Source organism: Manis pentadactyla, chromosome 11 (genome assembly GCF_030020395.1).
Source record: "Manis pentadactyla isolate mManPen7 chromosome 11, mManPen7.hap1, whole genome shotgun sequence".
Taxonomy (NCBI): domain Eukaryota; kingdom Metazoa; phylum Chordata; class Mammalia; order Pholidota; family Manidae; genus Manis; species Manis pentadactyla.
Genome location: NC_080029.1, coordinates 30,139,593 through 30,160,446, shown reverse-complemented (window position 1 = coordinate 30,160,446; position 20,854 = coordinate 30,139,593). Strand labels below are relative to the sequence as shown.

At 37.1% G+C, this 20,854-nt stretch overlaps 1 protein-coding gene across 14 annotated transcripts in view; it reads left to right on the top strand.

Moving 5' to 3' along the window:
• SIPA1L1 (signal induced proliferation associated 1 like 1) overlaps positions 1–20,854 on the top strand; it is a 413,448-nt gene that overhangs the window by 301,746 nt on the left and 90,848 nt on the right. For all 14 annotated transcript variants that reach the window (XM_036913312.2, XM_036913315.2, XM_057488341.1 and 11 more), the window contains 3 exons: positions 7,688–7,862; positions 16,084–16,187; positions 19,017–19,174. In XM_036913312.2, coding sequence (XP_036769207.2) covers positions 7,688–7,862; positions 16,084–16,187; positions 19,017–19,174 — 437 coding nt within the window. The remainder of the gene's footprint in view (positions 1–7,687; positions 7,863–16,083; positions 16,188–19,016; positions 19,175–20,854) is intronic.

Sequence of the window (20,854 nt, the reverse complement as noted above, 5' to 3'; positions counted from 1 at the left end):
TTATTCTTTTTGATGCAATTGTGAATAGAATTGTTTGCCTGATTTCTCTTTCTGCTATTTCATTGTTAGTATATAGGAATGCCACAGATTTCTGCGTATTAATTTTGTATCTTGCAACTTTACTGAATTCAGATATTAGCGCTAGTAGTTTTGGAGTGAATTATTTAGGGTTTTTTATGTACAATGTCATGTCATCTGCAAACAGGGACAGTTTAACTTCATCCTTGCCAATCTGGATGCCTTTTATTTCTTTGTGTTGTCTGATTGCCGTGGCTAGGACCTCCAGTACTATGTTGAATAGAAGTTGGGAGAGTGGGCATCCTTGCATTGTTTCTGATCTTAAAGGAAAAGCTTTCAGCTTCTTACTGTTAAGTATAATGTTGGCTGTGGGTTTGTCATATAAGGTGTTTATTATGTTGAGGTACTTGCCCTCTATACCCATTTTGTTGAGAATTTTTATCATGAATGGATGAATTTTGTCAAATCCTTTTTCAGCATGTATGGAGGTGATCATGTGGTTTTTGTCCTTTTTGTTGATGTGCTGGATGATGCTAATGGATTTTCTAATGTTGTACCAGCTTTGCATCCCTGGAATAAATCCTACTTGATCATGATGGATGATCTTTTTGATGTATTTTTAAATTCAGTTTGCTAATATTTTGTTGAGTATTTTTGCATCTATGTTCATCAGAGATATTGGTCTGTAATTTTGTTTTTTTTGTGGTGTCCTTGCCTGGTTTTGTTATTAAGAGTGATGTCGTCCTCATAGAATGAGTTTGGAAGTACTCCCTCTTCTACTGTTTAGAAAACTTGTAGGAGGACAGGTATTAGGTTTTCATTAAATGTTTGATAAAATTCAGCAGTGAAGCCATCTGGTTCTGGGATTTTGTTCTTAGGTAGTTTTTTTATTACCAGTTCAATTTCATTGCTGATAATTGATCTGTTCAGATTTTCTGTTTCTTTCTGGGTCAGCCTTGGTGGTTGTATTTTTCTAGAAAGTTGTCCATTTCTTCTAGATTATCCAGTTTGTTACCATATAATTTTTCATAGTATTCTCTGATAATTCTTTCTATTTCTGTGGTGTCTGTAGTGATTTTTCCTTTCTCATTTATGATTCTGTTTATGTGAGTAGACTCTCTTTTTTTCTTTGTAAGTCTGGCTAAGGGTTTATTTATTTTGTTTATTTTCTCTAAGAACCAGCTCCTGCTTTCATTTATTCTTCGTATTTTATTCTTCTCAATTTTATTTATTTCTGCTCTAATCTTTATTATGTCCCTTCTTCTACTGACTTTGGGCCTCATTTGTTCTTCATTTTCTAGTTTCATTACTTGTGAGTTTAGACTGCTCATATGAGATTGTTCTTTTCTGAGGTAGGCCTGTATTGCAATATACTACCCTCTTAGCACGCCATTCACTGCATCCCACAGATTTTGCAGTGTTGAATTATTGTCATTTGTTTCCATATATTGCCTGATTTCTGTTTTTATTTGGTCACTGATCCATTGGTTATGTAGGAGCATGTTGTGAAGCCTCCATGTGTTTGTGAGACTTTTCATTTTTTTGCGTAACTTATTTCTAGTTTCATACCTTTGTGGGCTGAGAAACTGGTTGGTACAATTTCAGTCTTTTTGAATTTACTGAGGCTCTTTTTGTGGCCTAGTATATGATCTCTTCTTGAAAATGTTCCATGTGCGCTTGAGAAGAATGTGTATTCTGCTGCTTTTTGGTGTAGAGTTCTGTAGATGTCTGTTAGGTCCATCTGTAATGTGTTGTTCAGTGCTTCTGTCTCCTTACATATTTTCTGTCAGGTTGATCTGTCCTTTGGAGTGAGTGGAGTGTTGACGTCTCCTAGAATGAATGCATTGCATTCTGTTTCCCCTTTTAATTCTGTTAGTGTTTGTTTCACATATGTAGGTGCTCCTGTGTTGGGCGCATAGATATTTATAATGGTTCTATCTTCTTGTTGTATTGTCCCCTTTATCATTATGTAATCTCCTCTTTGGCTTTTGTGACTTTCTTTGTTTTGAAGTCTATTTTGTGACATATAAGTACTGCAACTCCTGTTTTTTCTCCCTATTAGTTGCATGAAATATGTTTTTCCATCCCATCAGTTTTAGTCTGTGTATGTCTTTGGGTTTAAAGTGAGTCTCTTGTAGGCAGCATATAGATGGGTCTTGTTTTTTTATCCATTCAGTGACTCTCTGTCTTTTGATTGGTGCATTCAGTCCATTTACATTTAGGGTGATTATCAATAGGTATGTACTTATTGCCATTACAGGCTTTAGATTCGTGGTTACCAAAGATTCAAGGTTAACTTCCTTACTATCTGAGAGGCTAACTTAACTCACTTAATATGCTATTGCAAACACAATCTAAAGGTTCTTTTTCTCTCCTCCTTTTTCTTCCTCCTCCATTCTTTATATATTAGGTATCATATTCTGTATTCTTTTTCTATCCCTTGACTGATTTTGGGTGTAGTTAAATTAATTTTGCATCTGCTTAGGAATTAGCTGTTCTACTTTCTTTACTGTGGTTTTATTACCTCTGGTGACAGCTATTAAACTTTAGGAACACTTCCATCTATAGCAGTTCCTCCAAAATAGACTGTAGAGATGGTTTGTGGGAGGTAAATTCTCTCAGCTTTTGCTTATCTGGAAATTGTTTAATCCCTCCTTCAAATTTAAATGATAATTTTGCCGGATAAAGTAATCTTGGTTTGAGGCCCTTCTGCTTCATTTCATTATATACATCGTGCCACTCCCTTCTGGTCTGTAAGGTTTCTGCTAAGAAGTCTGATGATAACCTGATGGGCTTTCCTTTGTATGTGATCTTATTTCTCTCTCTGGCCGCTTTTAATAGTCTATCCTTATCCTTGATCTTTGCCATTTTAATTACTGTATGTCTTAGTGTTGTCCTCTTTGGGTCCCTTGTGTTGGGAGATCTGTGGATCTCCATGGCCTGAGAGACTATCTCCTTCCCCAGATTGGGGAAGTTTTCAGCAGTTACCTCCTCAATAACACTTTCTATCCCTTTTTTTCTCTCTTCTTCTTCTGGTACCCCTATATTGTGAATATTGTTCCATTTGGATTGGTCACACACTTCTCTCAATATTCTTTCATTCTTAGGGATCCTTTTTTCTCTCTGTGCCTCAGCTTCTTTGTATTCCTCTTCTCTAGTTTCTATTTTATTTATCGTCTCCTTCACCATATCTAATCTGCTTTTAATACCCTCCATTGTGTTCTTCAGTGATTGGATCTCCGACCAGAATTCGTTCCTGAGTTCTTGAATATCTTTCCATACCTCCATGAGCATGTTAATGATTTTTATTTTGAACTCCCTTTCAGGAAGATTCATGAGGTCAGTGTGTTTTCAGTCTTTCTCAGGAGTTGTATTCATAATTTTACTTTGAAGCAAGTTCCTTTGGCATTTTATATTTGTATATGGCCCCCTCTAGTGCCCAGAAGCCCTACTCTCTGGAGCTGCTCAGCCCCTGAATCAATGTCAGGGGTCACAGTGGAGTGATACTGGTGCCTGTGGGGAGGAAAGAACTGTTTCCTGCTTCCTGGCTGCTATGCCTGTCTCCACTGCCTGAACCAGTGGGCTGAGCACACAGGTATAAGCGTCTATGCTTTGTGTTTGTAGTTGCTGTAAGACCCGACTTCCCTCTGGCTGGCCTAACGCCAGGGTAGGGTTTGCCGGTTTGTAAGCCAGCTGAGGCTGGCCGGCAGAAAGGCACAGTAGGCTGTGTATCACGGAGGGGGTCCTTGGAGCTGTGTAGCCAGCCAGGGAGCTGGAGCACCTGAAGATTGTGAAAGCTCCCAACCTGCTGGTCAGAGTGCACCCGGACAATTTTGTCTTCCTGTCCTTTCTCATGATCAGTAAGCTCTGTGCAATCCTTGCCCCTTTAGCAGCCCTCTTGTTAGGAAGTCTCTGAGACTGCCCACCTTCTTTTGTCCCAGAGCAGCCGGATATGGATCCCTGCTTTCCACAGGTGGCTGGAATCTCAGTCTCTCCAGGAATTCTGCCTGTCTTAGCTTTCCAACTCACTAATCACAAGCATACCATGCAAGCACCATGAGCTGGGATGGGGGAAGGGCTTGGGTCCCACTGGGCCACTGCTTTGGTACATTACCCTGTTCAGTGAGGTTTATTCTTTTCTCCAGGTGGATGCAGTTTGGCCCAGTCTTCTTTCCTGTTGCTCTTTCAGGATTAGTTGTATTAATTACATTTTGGTATTATATGTGGTTTTAGGAGGAAGCCTCTTTGTCACCTCTCACACCGCCATCTTTAATCCTGGGGCTCTGTCTTTATCATCCATCTTACAGGAACTCAGGACTTTGTATGTTAGATCGCAGCCCCTGTTTCTCTGTTGCTGAGTTGAGGTGCTTGCTTTATCAGAAAAAGGGAAGTTTTATATACTGTTGGTTCCTAGCTGTGGGAGCCCATGTACTTTTGGTGAGTGATGAAAGTCACTTTGCTTTATTGAGATTCAAGACCTACATCTCAAATATAAACTTTGTCCTACTGGACTGACCATTGTCACTTTTGATTATCCAAACATTTGTTGAGTGTCCAAACAGTTCCATCAGTATTCCATATAAACAGTTGATAATGCAAACATGGAATTGTATGGCATGACCCTGAGGTCATACCCCCAAAAAAATCCTAAATCATGGATAAAATCAGCCTGTTCCCCAAATGGCTTCCGGTGTCATCATAACTCTATTTTGAGCATGATAAGAACATACATATTCATATGCATAAACCCATACAGATGTGTTTGTCTCAAAAAAATGCTGTACTGTTTCACCTCATAACAGTTCAAAAGACCTAAATCATAGCCCTAACTCCATTTACATTTGCTTTTTTTTTTAAAATGTGTCTATTACATTTACATAATTCCCTCTTAACAACTTTTCATATTCTGGCAGGGAACATGGTAACATGGTTGCTAACTAAGGATTCCTGAAGCCTAAGTTCAGAGAATGCTACCTACCTTGATTTAATTTCAGTAAAAGCCAAGACTACAGTCACATTGTCACCTTGGAGGAGCAGTGACAAAAATTTTTCACATGAACTATAGGAAATATGACATTCTTAGAAATTTCTTAATCCTCTTAAAGGCACAGCATTTTCCCAACCAGCAAAGACCAGTTTGCTCTGTCTGCAGGTGGAGTTCACTGAAATATGAGAAGTCAGTCAAAAGGCAGCCCATTGTCTCATTTTCCTAGGATTTTGCTTCTCCAGTAGTCTGGGGGAAGTTTACTTACTTACCTTCTCTCTGCAATGAGCTCTTTTTATATAAATGAATTCTTTTGAATGTTGCACAATGAAATCTTAGGCTTTTATCTAAGAAGTTTTAAAAAGCCATCCACCAATCCAGTGTCACTGTGATGCTTTCTATTAAACAGGGTGACTTTTGTTTTACACTGTTGCATGAGAAGGCTGATGTGGGAGGCACAGAGCCAAATAGCAAATAACTCAAAGCCCCTTCGTTTCCTCAGATTGCTTCATCCCTTTGATAGCTCTCCCTTCAGGGAGAGAGTAAGGATCTGGCTGTATTAAGAACTTCTTTTGTAATAGGCACAGAGCCTACCACCACTTTTTATTTGTTGAGACCTAATCAGGTAGGTGCTCAGCCTAATTCTCAAGCCAAGATGAAGTCTCTCCCTGTGGGAGTTGCCTGCCAAACATCAGCCTCATTCAGACATTTGAAGCAAGCCAGCTGAGAAAAGGGTTGAAATGTCAGTGGTGTGCAATAGATTTTACTGCGATTTCTTGATTTGTTTTTTCTTTGTGTGGTATAAAAAAAGAACTAAGTACTAAATGTGTTTCTGTAATTTAGCAATTAGTATCACTAAATTAAAATGTAGCAATAATGTCAAGTTTTATGCTGTTTTAAAAATATTCCAGTGTATCCAGTTATTTGCAAGTTGCAGACTTGGCACCTTACCGTCTCACTGGAGTAGGCAGCGTAAGGTGGAGTCAATTCTATGCAGTTATAGAACTCCCAGGGAGCTCTCATGCCTGTGGGTCATGTAAAGGCTGTTGAGCTTCCTGGTCAACTAGATAGTGTGCAGTGGAAAGAGGAAAGCAAGCAAGGATATTTTCCTCTATGAAATTTTCTGTGTTATTAGTATTCTGAATGTTTTGGATTAGAAAGTGGAAAAAGATAGTTCAAGTTCAGAGTCCCTTATGTAAAACAGTAGGAGCTGGATATTTTTCAGAATTCAGAAATTTCCAGATTTTAGAAGGGTAATAAAATGTTTACACCATATAGTAGTATTTCTGGTGGGGTCTGAAACAGCACCCCACAACGAAACAGATTATTATTTCCATTGGAAAAATATATGAATATTCACACAAAAAGGAGTAAAAGTATTAATGTCATCCCATTAGAAGTTTTGCTGCTAAATGTGTTTGCTTAAATTTGGTTTTTACCTTTTGACTTCAGAACTGCAAATAAGAGCAATGGACATATCTTGCAGTGGTAGAAATAAAGGAAGATAAGCCTGGTTGAGTCCTGTAATATTTAATAGAGCCCAGTCACAGGACTGAAAAATTTATGATCTCATGTCTTTCTTTTCCATTCTTTGACTTTATCTTTGCTTACCTATCAAACAGGTAATATTTGCTTTATAGGCTTTTGTGAGGATAAGCTAATGTATGCTTAATACTAAACACAGTGATTGGCATATAGTGAGTATTCAATAAATGTTAGCTATTAAAGTTTTGCCTCTTCCCTTACCCTTTCCTTTTATAAGATTAAATTTTACCTATACGGAGGTTGCAAACATTTACTCTGGAACTAGGCCTAAGTGATAGGCATTGCCCTGATTTCAGTGGAGAATTAAAAGTCTAAACCTCTATATTCAAAACTCATTTGTTATTAAATGCCTAATACCCCCTTAAAATTTGTTTGTAGAATGACTAGACTTTTCAGTGACGAGTAAATGTTTTGATTAATGTTATGTTTAAATCTCTTGAATGTTTCATGTTAACTGTCTCCAAGGAAGGAATATTTGCTGCTAGCTGATGTGCTATTATTATGAAGCCCCTTTTAAAGTTTCTATCTAGGCCCTCGTCTTTTAGACAAATATTTGAAAAGCACATTCATAGTGCTCTAACAAAGATATAACTGGGGTTTATAATTTAATATGTTGAAAAATGATATTGGGAGATACATCTTAACAGTTTTACCAAAAAAAGCCCTGCAAGGACATTAATGGGATTTTTAGTATAATGCAATGTATTTTAAAGTATCTTTGTAAAGTGGGCCTCTGGTTTTAAATTCCTAAAGGCCGCCCTTTTTAAAAGAGGGAGATCATTGAAAAATAATTGATGTTTGTTCCCAGGCTGTTTTTTCACACAGCCTCATTTTGCACTTTGTAATTCATTCACAGAAATTCCCTTAAGTATCAACATCTGTTCTAACGATGTGTGATCTTGACATACAGGAAATTTTAATGTATTTTTTCTGGCCTTTTAATTCATGAAATTGTAATTATAGATGCTTGCTCTACTGTATTTTTTGGATTAGAGACAGAAGAAGTAAAGCAGAAGGATGTCAAGAGAACAGAGATATTAGCTCTTTGATGGGCACATGCCCTACAGGAGTTATTAGCATTTAAGTGGGGCGAAGTGGATTTGCCTGTATTTATATGCATTGTACTGCCTGCCTTCACAGCTGAACTATAAACAGAAAGTAGGCATCATGTACTGTAAAGCTGGACAGAGCACTGAAGAAGAGATGTACAACAATGAGTCTGCTGCCCCAGCCTTTGAGGAATTCCTTCAGCTGTTGGGGGAACGTGTTCGGCTCAAAGGATTTGAGAAGTATCGTGCACAGCTTGACACCAAAAGTAAGAAATACTTGTATCCTCCTACTAGGCTTATTTTCTACCTGCTGTGTTGATGTTTATCTGCTAAATTACCCATAAAACAGCATTGCCATTTATGCAGAAAACTGCTGGTGATGGGGGAGAGGAAGCCAGAGAGGATGTAGCACCTTAACAATTGAAGACCATAATCAAAGTAGCTAGAATTGGACCATAAATAGGAAAAAAATGTTGTCAGAGGTATGGATGGAGTAGAGCAGTAGATGCAAGATCATGCAGAATTTCTCCTGGATAGTGTTGCATAAATTTCACTATATTTAGTGGACTGTTAGAGTGATTAAAAATTCTGGAATCGTGTAACAAACTGATTCTAAGCCCTAGAATTTTTGATGTTCATTAATTCATTTCATAATCCTTGTGTTTATATAGGTAACTGTTGTATGGTTTTCTTAGTTCATTTCTGTATTCTTTTAACATTTTGGACGTTTTTATTTTCTATTTTTATTGCCCATAGGCTAATGTAATAGGTGTCTTTAACTTTCCTATTAATTTGGTTCCTTGATTAAAAGCACAGTAATGAGGCATCTGTTTAGCTACAGCTAATGAACATACAAGGCTGTCCACTCCCATTCCCTAAATTGTTAATAAGTAGTTAAGTTCTCAAGTCCCTATTTCGTTTAGAGTATGTTGACTTCTGCTATGTGTCTGGGTGGAAGCAATTTTAAATTTTATCTCAAAATCTATCCATGGACACCTGTGACCTGTTTTTCTTTGAGAAGGTCTTTGGATTAGCAGATCTGTATTGCAGTCTATAGTAATCTCTCTGATATTCTGTACAGGAAATTAAATAAGGAGTTGAGTCATGAAAACAGAACAGTATTCATAAACTCCACTGCAGGGAAGAATTTCCTGTTGCCATGGTTTTGCTGTTGCCAACTTAGAAACGACATGCAAGAAAGATTATTAAAATCCATAAATAGCTTAGACGCTTAAATATTGTTTTAACATTCCATACTCTGTGACTGCATAAAATGTTAAATCTCAATGTGCCTTAAAACATTTTTTCCCAGATATTCTCATTTTTATCCTGTGCAATTATTTCACCTTGTCTCAGTTTGTTATATAAATTATCACCACCACAAAGAGCTATATAGAAAGTCTTTAAGAAGAGAATGTAATAAGCACCCTGGTTGTATAAATGAATGGCCAGATTGGGAGTTGATAAGATTATGAATCAGTTCTGTATTAACACATTCTCAGCCATCTCTGGAATTTGAAGGGCAGTGTGAGAAATGTATAGCAAGGCTGTGCTTAAGTAGTGTGGCATTAGGTAAGGCAGTGGGATAATAAGGAAAGTAAGCACTGTGCATATATTGTTCCAATATCCCAAGCACTGCAAAGGCTAGAGGAGATTGAGCCTGGATTAGTAAACTGCCTCTAATGGCAAGCTTTACTGTTATGTAATATTCAGCAAGGAAGGGTTCCTTTTCACTGAACTACTGTCCTTAAGGCTCCTTGTAACCTTCAAGCATAGCTCCTGAGTAGAAGAGTTCCTGGTGTCCATTTTTGTCCTTTCAGAGTGTCAAATTTCCCAAAGGGAATGAAAAGTAGGGAAGTATTTCCATTCTAAAATCCCAAAGAAGGCAGTTTGCATATTTTCTCTCTTACTCAAAGCTAAGAGAGTCAAAAACTAGAGGGGACCATCAGCCTCATCATTTAAATGGGTATTAAACGAAGACCATAGAAATAGGGAACAGCCAGTGTCTGTCTGCACACTCTAGCAGCCTCTTATTGGCCATGACACAGAGATGAAATTTTACTCAGTGTTTTGTAAGATAATCTCCCCACATTTTATCTAACTTTATTTTGTGTTGAGAAACTCTTTCTTTCAGTATAATCCTTAAAATGAAAACACTTTTCAGAAAAAGTGTTCCAGCCCTATCCTTCTATACCTCCAATTACACATATGTTAAATCACTTGCTAGTATACCACAGGTTGAGGCTCTGTTGACTTAATTTTTTTAACCTTTTTTCCTCTGTGCTTCCATTTGTGTAGTTCCTATTAATGTCTTCAAGTTCACTGTGTTTTTCTTTTCTTTCATAGTGTCTTAATCTGCTACTAATGCAATCCATGGAATTTTCATTTCAGATATTACAGTTTTCAGAGCCAGAGTGGCATTTGGTTCTCTTTTCTTCTTATATTTTACATTTTCTCCTCATCAAGTTCATGTTGTCCTTGAAATACTTGAACATATTTGTAATAGCTGTTTTAAAATCTTCATGTGCTAATTCCAACAGCCCCATCACTTGGGGTGTACTTTTAACAGATTTTCTTCTGCTTTTGAGTTACATTGGACTGCTTCACATGTCTGGTTATTTTTGAATGGATAGTGGACATTTAAATGTTTCATTGTTGAGTGTCTGGGTTTTATTGTTTTCTTTAAAAGTGTTGAGTTTGTTTTGGTAGGCAGTTAAGTTACTTACAGAATAGCTTGATCTTTATGAATCTTGTTCTTAAGTTTTATAAAGCTTACCTAGTGCAGCCTTTACTCTCTGACTAATTTAGTCCTGCTACTAAAACATGACTTTTTTTTGCATCATAATACCTGCGTATTCAGTGAGATATCTCTATTATGGCTGGTCAGAACTAAATTACCATCCAAACCTGTGTGAACTGTGAAAATTGTTTGGCCTAAAATTCTCTGAAAGTTTTCTTTCCCTAGTATTTTTTTTTTTTACCTGAGGTATAATTGATGTTGTAACATTATATTAGTTTCAGGGATACAACATAATTATTCGATATTTGTATATATTGTGAAATGATTATAATAAGTATAGTTAATGTTTTCACCATACATGGCTACCCTTTTTTTTTATATGATGAGAATTTTTAAGATCTTTTTTAACAACTTTCAAATACTGGTATTATTAACTGTAGTCATCATGCAGTACATTATCCTAATAGTTTTTCTTTACCTGGCGTTTAGAATTTAACTGTATGTGTGTGCAGCTTAATATTCAGCCCAAGGTCCAGAGGGACCCCTATGCTGATTTCTGAATTTCTTTGCCTAAGTAGTTGCCTCTTCTTTGGTACTCTGCCCAGTAGATACCAGCCACCTCAGGCTTCCTGAGTCACAGTATGTTTTGGCTTCCCTCTTTAAAGCCATTGTTCCAGAGGTGCCTCGAGGTATAAAACCCAGTGGGATGATAGAGCTCACCTTCTTGCATTCTTTTTCTTGGGGATCATCAGTCCAGTGCTGCCTACTGTAAAATGTCTGAATATTTTTGTCAGTTTTGTCAAGATATTTTGTCAATTTTTCCGTTTACTAATAATGGGAGAGGAAGTCCTGTACCAATTACTGTTGGTGGCCAGAAGCAGAAATCCCAGATACTTTTTTATATGCCAGCTCAGTTAATCCCTACAAGCCCTCCTAAATACCAGCTATCACCATTTTACAAAATTGACTTCTTTAGATTAACTGACATGCCCAACATTAGGCAACTAGTAAGCACTAGGGAAAGAGAACAGATCCTAGTGGTATGGTTACTGAAGTATTCAGAGAAAGCATAAATGCAAAATAAAGCCCAGCAAAGCACAGAGCTCTGCCTTGTGGCGGTGTCTGCCCCTCTCTCAAGCCCTTTGGCTAAAAATACCCAAGCCATCTCAAGAGACAACTCTGCTTGTCCTGTGTTATAATTCAATTCAGATTCTGTACTTTGGTAAAGGAGGGAGAGGTTCAGGGAAGGAAGGATTGATGGATCTATTGAACCATTTCTTCTTTTTCCCAATTTCCCATACAAAGTCCACTTTCCCACCTCAGAAATAGGGACTTCTTATAATAAAAAAGCTACAAATGTGTCAGGGATTGGAACAATTTTGCAATGAAGAAGTTTTCAGTACTGGATTTTTTTTTTCTCCTTTCTTTGTTTCCTCATTTGGATGACCTAACCTCTAGATAATTACAATCCCCTTACAAGATAGTAAATACAAAATAAACTTCCCACCAAGCAGTTCATTATTTGAAAGCTGGAGACCACCCTCATTTTAAGCTGTGCATAAAGATTATTAGTTGGGAAATTATTTTCTGAGTGAAGATCATTTGTCAAATTTGCACGTAGGAGGCTTAGAAGCCCTTTATAAAGTATTCCCTCAAAGCCCTGCTTCCATTAATTTATTGCAGCATTAGTGAATGCTTGTTGTTTCCTCTATTTTTTTTTTTAGCAGTGTTGTAAAGACCACTGAGATTCAGGGTCTTAGAGGAGATACAAGACTTTTCATAAAGAAAATAAATCCTTCCTTATATGGAATACTTAAACTTTGGATAGAAAGGATAAAACTAGCATTCTTTAAATGCTTTGCACAGGCATAAGGCGATTTGGAGTTGTAGACACTGATGAATGAGGAAAAGGGTTCTTTTTTCCACCTCCTTAATTTTTAACTGTGTTACAGTATAAGGTTTTTCCTGTGAGTGTTCCTGAGACGCACTTGGCAAACGTATTAAGACATGTAAAAGGTCGTGTTTACAGAAACTACACTTTTTACCTCAACTGCATTAAATTCTAACAACACATTCCTTGAGCATCTTTCATGGGCCAGCACTTCTCATACACATAATTTTACTTAATCATCGTAACTGTGAGAATATCAAGGGGCAAAGAAGTAAAGTGACTTGTTTGTGGTCTTTTAGCAAATTCTGCTATGGGCATAATTCAGATCTTGCTTCCAAATACCAACATCCAGGTCAGTGCAGGTATCTTGCAAAGTGAATAGTAGGTAGAAAATAGTAGCAGATTCCTAAGTACCGACCCCACACTATCTCTTGTCCTCATCTCTCATATGTTAGTGATTTTGAGAGGCCTCGGGTCCCAGGTATATTCATTCACATGCACACTCACAATTCCTTAACTGACACAGTATGAGTTCACCTGTCATGTGAAAGAATAATACTACGAACTCTTCCTGATCCCATCCTCATGAAAGTAACCAAGCCATCTCCTGGCCATGGCAAAAGGTACATTGAAAAAATGGTAAAAATGGTGGGTGCCAGAGCAGGTAGAATTCCTGACTCCTCCAAATACTTAATTAGTGAGTGAAGTAGTATCACAAGGGCAAATGCTACCTGATCTCAAATGTGTGCCAGTGTTCCAGATGTCAGTACTTGGGCCTGGCTGTGCTTCTGAGCATTGACTTCTGCATTCCCAGACCCGAGGCAAGGCTACATAGATGGGAGATACTGGAGTTTTAAATAGATGGCCCTTAGCAGCCAGCCGACTATTGTAATATTTCAAACTAGGGATAAAAATCAGACCCAAACCTGTCTGTGATTTCATCTTCAATTTGATGGGTTCTGTAGTGGTGAAGACATTAGTAAACTGAGCTTAAAGCTTTCTGCATTCTGTTGATTTTACTAGTCTGCATTGCATTTAGTTGATGAGATTACTTTTTTCCTTGTGTTCATAAATATTTAAAACCAGGAACTTGCCAAAAATCAAATTACATAGGCTTGTTTTCCTTCATCTACCTCTTCTTAACTCAAACATACCTGTTTGTGACCAAGAAATAGTTATATAAAAGTCTGGTTACTTTTTCCTGGTTCAAATTCATAAGCATATGCCTCATCATGCAAGTTTTAGACTACCTGAAAGCAAAAGAGTTGAGCCAAAAGAGAAGTCAAGGATTATTATAGCACTGGCCATTTCTGAAACTGCTCTATAAACTTCTTAACTTGTTTATACCATCTTCAAACAGAAATGCCTAATATTCTCATTTATCTCCACCTTTTCAAAGTGGCTGAAGAAGAATATTCTTATCATTCCTCAATTATTCAGTGACTTATTATCTAGTCTGAATATTTGTAATTTTAACTTTCTGTGACTTAGCAGAGAGTACTGACTTTATTAGTGGATATATGCCACCCGCTGGTGCTGTGATTTGCAGGCAAATCATGTGATTATCAAGATGACCCATAAGATGCCTGAATTTACTTTTTTAACTTTGAAGACTGCACACAAAAATGAAAGGAGCATTATCTTCTCCAAGCATATTTCCCCTTTAGAAATAGCTCAGTGTAAGTCCTCTTCACAAGAGAAGAAAGGATTTTTGTCATTTTCCTAATTGACATTTTCCTGATTGTCATTCTTTCAAATCTTGCATGGTTTCAAGGCCACTAAAAATAGAGTAACATTGGATGCTTTATTCTTTAGAAAATAAGTACTCACTTTCCATTTCCTCTAATAAAGTTTAGCAATTCTATTATATACATAGTTTTTTCAGGATTTTGGAATTCCTTTCTTTCTGGGAAGGAAAATCTCATTTGGTTTGACCCTCTTTCCATCTCTAAAACTTTTGAAACTGTTCACACCTTTTAAAAATTATCAGCAAAACTCTGGGGTTTCCAAAGGTTCTCAGAAAAAGGATGGTCAGGTAGCATACATTATAGAAAATGAGGGATGCAGTGGAAAGAGAGAAAGTCCTAGAAGTAGAAAAACAATTACCTTCAAGGTTGTCTTTCAGTCTGTTTTCCTCTCTGGAAGCAATTCTTTTAGGATTAGGCAGACATAAAAGCAAAATGTAATATATGAATACTTAGATGACAGTCTTTTTCCAGTTCATTAATTTTGCTTAAAATTGACTTGAAACACATGTATGCGTCAAAGCTGACACATTCACTTTAAAGTTTTAAAATATGCTAATCAGTTCTAGAGATATTTATAGCAAGGGTTTTTAACAATAGATAAGACAACAGACCTGTCTTAAGTGGTTCAGTGATTTATTGTGGTAAATTATATTTGTGGTGGTGGTGGTCATTAACATTTAGAATTTTCTTTGGGGAATCACACATTGATACATATTTTTGCAATTTTTGAAAACTAGTCTGCTTTATTCTACTTTTTGCTTGCTTTTAACTCTTCGCATTTTATTTTGACTTCAAAAATTCAGATCCTCCAAGAAGCTCAAGGTTAAAATAAAACTCAGGGCTCTAGAACATTTTACAAGTCTGTCTGCAAGCCACCATTGTCTGTTTTTGGAGCAGTGCCTCAGGGCAGTGGAGCCACTGCATTATAGTCACCCTGGGGGGTGTCTATTAAGATAGATTCCTCTGCCCAGGCCCACACCCAGTAAACAGTATTTCTCAGAGTGGGACATGGGAATCTAGTTCCCAGGTGCCACCGCACACCCTGAATTTTGAGAACTACAGTCTTTTGGTATACACCAGAGGCTGCGTCTTGCAACATCATTCTCTAAAATCCAGTGGGGTGTTTGGGTTCTCAACAATATGGCTGATGAAGGCTTCAGATCCCTAGAATGTGCACTTCTGTTCATCTTGTAGCCTGTAAGTCCAGGTCCTTCGCGTCTAAAGACACTACCTTTCTATTGGGCAGTTAATAGTTCTCTTCTTCCATGTTTTTTGGGCTCATTGATTCGGTAACGATTAAGGCAATAGAGGATGTTGGGTGTTATTTTCCTTAAGGAAGGTGAGAACAGAACACTCAGTCTTAAAAACTTATTGGACATTGCTGTAATACCTTTGTTAATTCAGTGTTACAGTTTTCATTTAATTTCCATCTGTTTGTTAAGAACAAAACTGTTCTCTTGCTTGAATTAGAAGGACTGGAAAAGATGTTCTTAACTTGATTTCTGTGGGCAGAGTTTCAGGAATCTGTGAACTCGAATGGTAAATAATTTTACATTTATTTTCATGGACCCGCTTAGTTGACATTTAGCATTTTCTTCTGTTATGAACTAGACTACAAACACAGTAGCCTAAGTCCTACCTGTGAATTCAATTTGTAATGGAAAGCACAGATATTTGCATATCATTGTTTCTTGTTGGAGTTATCTCCAAGTATTGTTTATGCACATCACTACAAAATTTTAGTATTTATTAGACCAACTGCTAAAATTTGTTAGATAAGTGTATGCTATTATATCATTTTTAAATTATTTTGATAATTTATTTTTTAACATAGTTGACTTGTGTCAAAATCTTCTATATTTTATTTTATGTGTTTGCCAGTACTATTCTGAGAAGAGATCCATAGGCTTCACTAGACTGCCAAAGAGCCAGGGACAAAAAAATGGCTAAGAACTATGCCAGAGCTTGTTTCGGCCCTTTTCATCCTAAACCTTCCCCTACCCCCCTCCCACACCTTTTTTTTTTTCTTTCTTTCTTTTAACTGAATGAATGACTGTTTCTAGTCTTACTGTCATCTCATAGTTATGTATTTATATTTTCTACTGTAGCTGACTCCACGGGAACCCATTCTCTATATACAACATACAAAGACTATGAAATTATGTTCCATGTTTCTACCATGCTGCCATACACACCTAACAACAAGCAACAGGTAAGGGATCCTTGTGTTTTCTGTGTTTTTTTGCCCTCATTTCATTTTCCCCAGAAGCCTAAGTGGCAAGTTTGTAAAACCTTAAACCAGAATTAAATGTTGCACCTGTCACAGCCACAGGAAGCTTTGTAGGCTTGGTGGAAGTAAGGAATAGCAAATGAGCTGAAAACAAATGAAGAGACACAAATTCTAGGTTAACAGCCAGCTGGATGGCTTTGTGAATTAATCATTTGCTTTTCACCTACGGGGATTGAGGTTTTCATGAAATCCTAAGAGAATGAGTTGAAATCATGATGATTAGATGACTCTGCAGGATTGCAAAGAACATATATGAGTGGGTGAAGTTTCATCTCAAGAGGCCAATGTACAAAGCAGGAAAGCATGGATGTTTCATTTCAGATTTCAAGGGAAGTTTGGCGTGCATGGAGAAAACTCAAGGGTCAGCGGGATATGAGAGAAAAGTTTCTTCTTAACATGTTGATCAGAAGATATCAAGGAACATAAGTAACAATTACACTGTGTACATCATACACAGAATTGCTTTTAAAAAAGATCTAAAAGCACAGTGCCAGTGACTAAACTGTAGTCAGTGAGTTAGTCTAGGGTGGAAACTGAGCAGTGGCAGATGGTGACAGAGCAAAATGGAACCTGGCAGTATAGCCTTAGAGTATATGGTAGTTGTTTTTAAAAAATATTTCAAAATAAATAATAGCAAACTGAATGTTAGAGCACTAACAGACTCCCCTTTCAGTAGCTGTTATAAACACAGGCAGTCCATGGATAGAGATTTTGTTATTGCCAATTGTACTAAGAGAACACAGGCCAGCTGCAGAATGAATCACATCCTCTTTCACAGCATTTAGCCAAACACAAATCTAATCCAACACCTCATCATTTTAGGTTTGATTGAACAAATCTAGGTAACAAAACTTTGCCTCTTATGATTAACAAAGTAATCAAAAATAGGAAGCAAAGCAATAAGTCAGCTTGGAATCTGAGATAAACATATTTTTAAGATAAATTCCCTGATTTAGAGTTTGGTGACAGTTTGTTTAGTGCAAATTCCAAGTTATGGCTTTCTCTGAGAAGAAAACATCTGCTAAGAAAAATATACTAAGCTTCTTACTCAGACTAGTCAGTGGACAAAAAAAATCTAAGAACATTAACAATGGTCTTTAAAAGGGAGATAAAGGCTTATTTAGCAGCAGAGAAAAAGGTAAGGTGTGGAGGGGTAAAAAATGTAGATTCAGTTGTTTATTTCTAACTAAATGAGTGTAAGTGCTGAGCAGACTGAGTTGGCATTTGAATGGTCGGCTATCTAAATTGTTTAATTTCGGAGTCCAATCAAGGCAAAGGTATTATGGTCCTAAATCAGAATGAAAGAGTGATTGGAAATACTACCTATTAAGAAATTTTAATTCTCTAGCTAAAGAACTTGGTATAGATTATGTTTGGGAAAAACACAAGGAACATATCTTTTGAAATATTTTTTTGCAGAAATTTGTTTATAAATACTATCTTCCATTATATAATAGGAGAGGGATAGGTGGATTTATTTCTTTTTGAATCCTTTTTTAAGACATCAGTATTACATAGCAAACCATGTTTTGAAAAAAAGAGATGACATTGCATCAAAAACCAATGGCATGATAGCAGGAATGACATAAAAGACAAATTATATTTTGAGTATGTCCAAGATCTTCAGTAGATTAATAATCTTTAATAATGGGCATGTTCTGCATACCAGCCAATACAGACCAGCCCTTATTTTTATAACTTCTGCTAATATATCATGTTTAGAAATGAAGTAAACAGTCTTTTTAGAAGATAATTTGGGATGCTTTAAATTCCTAAGGTTAAAATTACATTTCCTGAACATTTCTCTGAATACTCAACCCTAATCTAAAAGGGTTAGGGTTTTGTTAGAAACAGTAAGACTATTGTTTCTCCCAGCTAGCCTGATAATACTAGATCATTGATTTTAGCATGTAATTTGTGTAAGAGAATTTTAAAAATGTTTTCTAAATGCAAGCTTTTGTTTAACGGATAGTTTATATAAATGTCATGTTTAGTTGTTTATGTTGTAACAGCCTCCATATAATAAATAAAAGAAATACAAATTTTTTTCAGTTTTTCATCACACTGTTCAGTTAAACTATCTAATAAACATCCTTCCAACCCTGAAAAAATCACTGGCCTAGGATGATTTGGGGTGCCTGAATTTGAAAGCCACCTTTCTAAATCACCAGTTAATGGGAAACAGAAGGTGGTCTTAATTTAAGCAGCTCTCACTGTAATTAAAGAAGCTATTTAAACTTGAAATTTAACCTGCTTTTAAATTGTTACAACATTCTGGAATATTATTAATTTCTGCACTCCCAGCTTGTGACAGAAAAAGTCTATCAGAAAACACCTCAGCCATATTTATTTAAATGAAGCTAATTAAACCAGAACATAAACTGCATTGTAATTACTTCAGCCGTTCTCATCTCTAAAAAAATCTTCCCCATGGCAAGTTTCTTTTTTATATGAAAATGGAACAAAACTGTTGTTATGGAAACTGAGGATTTGGAGATGCTAGGACTTGGCATAATATGCCAGATCCTGGTTAGGTCTTGAATGGGCTCTATATTTTGTGCAAATTTAAGAATATTCATTTCAGTATTTCTCCTTGGAGGCAATGATAAGACAGGCTAAAATATTGACAATAACTGTAGGTTACCTACCCTACTATGTATTAATAATATTTTTAAGTACAGTTTTGTAAGGGAATTGGGGAGGAAAAGGCAAAGTGTTGTCATTTACATTGTTTGCTTGTTTTTCTTTTAGCTCTTACGGAAGCGGCACATTGGGAATGATATTGTAACAATTGTTTTCCAAGAGCCTGGAGCACAGCCATTCAGCCCCAAAAACATCCGATCCCACTTCCAGCACGTTTTTGTCATTGTCAGGGTTCACAGCCCCTGCACTGACAGCGTCTGTTACAGGTACTGGTGCGTCAGCACTCACAAAGGCCCCACCGGCTTTGCTTTCTGAAGTGGCAGTGGGAAGCCTATTGCTATTTATTTTTGTCATTAAACCGTGCGCACGGATGGCCGATTTCACAGGATGATGTAACCTTATGGCGTTGACATTCCCCAGACATGTTGGTTAGACACCTGCCATTTCCATTTGCACCTCCTCCTTAGGTGGTGTCCTTCATCCATACCCATCTGGTCACCAACTAATTACTCATTCTGCTAATTATATTTTGCTTTTGGCATGGCAAGAGCAGAGGAGAATGATCATAATAAGTTGGGAAGAGAAGTTTATTTTAAAATATATTCTTATTTTAAAAGCCCAAGCCCTTGCTTTGGACTGACTTAATTCACTAATGTTTCTGACTGCGGTTGTAGGGCTGTTTCTCTGCTTCAGTAAACATTTGGTGGAATTGTTTCACTATCCCTTGCTGACCTAGTCCCATGAGTATCAGCATCTGTCTGAAAAGGCCTTTACCAAGAGTACTGGAGGGGTTTGGTGTGGAAGAAGATAAGAACCTGCAATGCCAGGCTAATGTGGGTGTAGTGCCAAGATGTGTAAGGGTATTCTAGCATTGGTAAGATGTTTCTGATATGAATCCATCCTTGCAGAATAGGAATTTTTATCATATCTTTCAATCCCTAAATTTTGGAAGATTAGGCTTTGTTAATTTTGGATATTTGTGTTTGAATTAATCTAACTACCTACACAGATACACAGGCTGGTAATTGGTGTGTCGTGACATCCATAACTGTCTGATTGCAGGTGTAATGCAGGTTAATTACAGGAGTAGAGCAAGCAAGTTCAGGAAACAAAACAAGCAAAGGTTTCTCTGGTTGCCTGCCATCATCCTTACATGCTCCATAGTAATCATGTTTGCTGAGCTCTGATTATGAGCCCAGCACTATTCCAAGCAGCTGACATGTTATCTCATTTAATTTGCAAAACCTATGAGGCAGGTACTATTTTTATCCCCATTTTCAGATGCAGAAACTTAACACACAGGAATAGGTAACTTGTCCAAGGTCAGCTGGTCCTGGGGTGTAGATTAGAATGCACGAAGTCTGATTCCAGAGCCCGTCTCTTGAGCGCTCTGCTGTGCTGCCTCACTCTCATGCCATGTGAAGCAGGGGTCTCTGTGCCCTGCTGCTGACCCATAGGCTATCCGAGAACTTCTCAGGTGCCAAGGCTGTATGAAAACCTAAGACCAGGAAGTGTGTACTTTTCTAGGCTCGGGGTAGAAACGGAAACAAAGGAGACCTAGACTTGAAGCCTCTTAACCAAGAATGTGGTCTCTGAAAGCTGCCTTAGGTGTGGAATAAGCGTGGAACATTTGGCTATAATTGGGGTGGATGACTGTTTGCATTTAGAAAATGCCCCAAGCAGTGGAAACATGCTGTGTACTACATTCATGCAAAGGAGTTCGTACCACTTTGTACGTAGAGAACTAGCCCCTTTTTGAATGGTCACTAGAAAGTTTGGGAATGGACAAAACTATGCAATTTCTTTTAGAGAAAGATTCTTTAAAAGACTTTGTCTAAATAAACTGCTGCCCAATAGAAATGAAATGTGAACCACATACTAATTTTATATTTTCTAATAGCCATATTTTTTAAAGTAACAAGAAATAAGTAAAATTAATTTTAGCA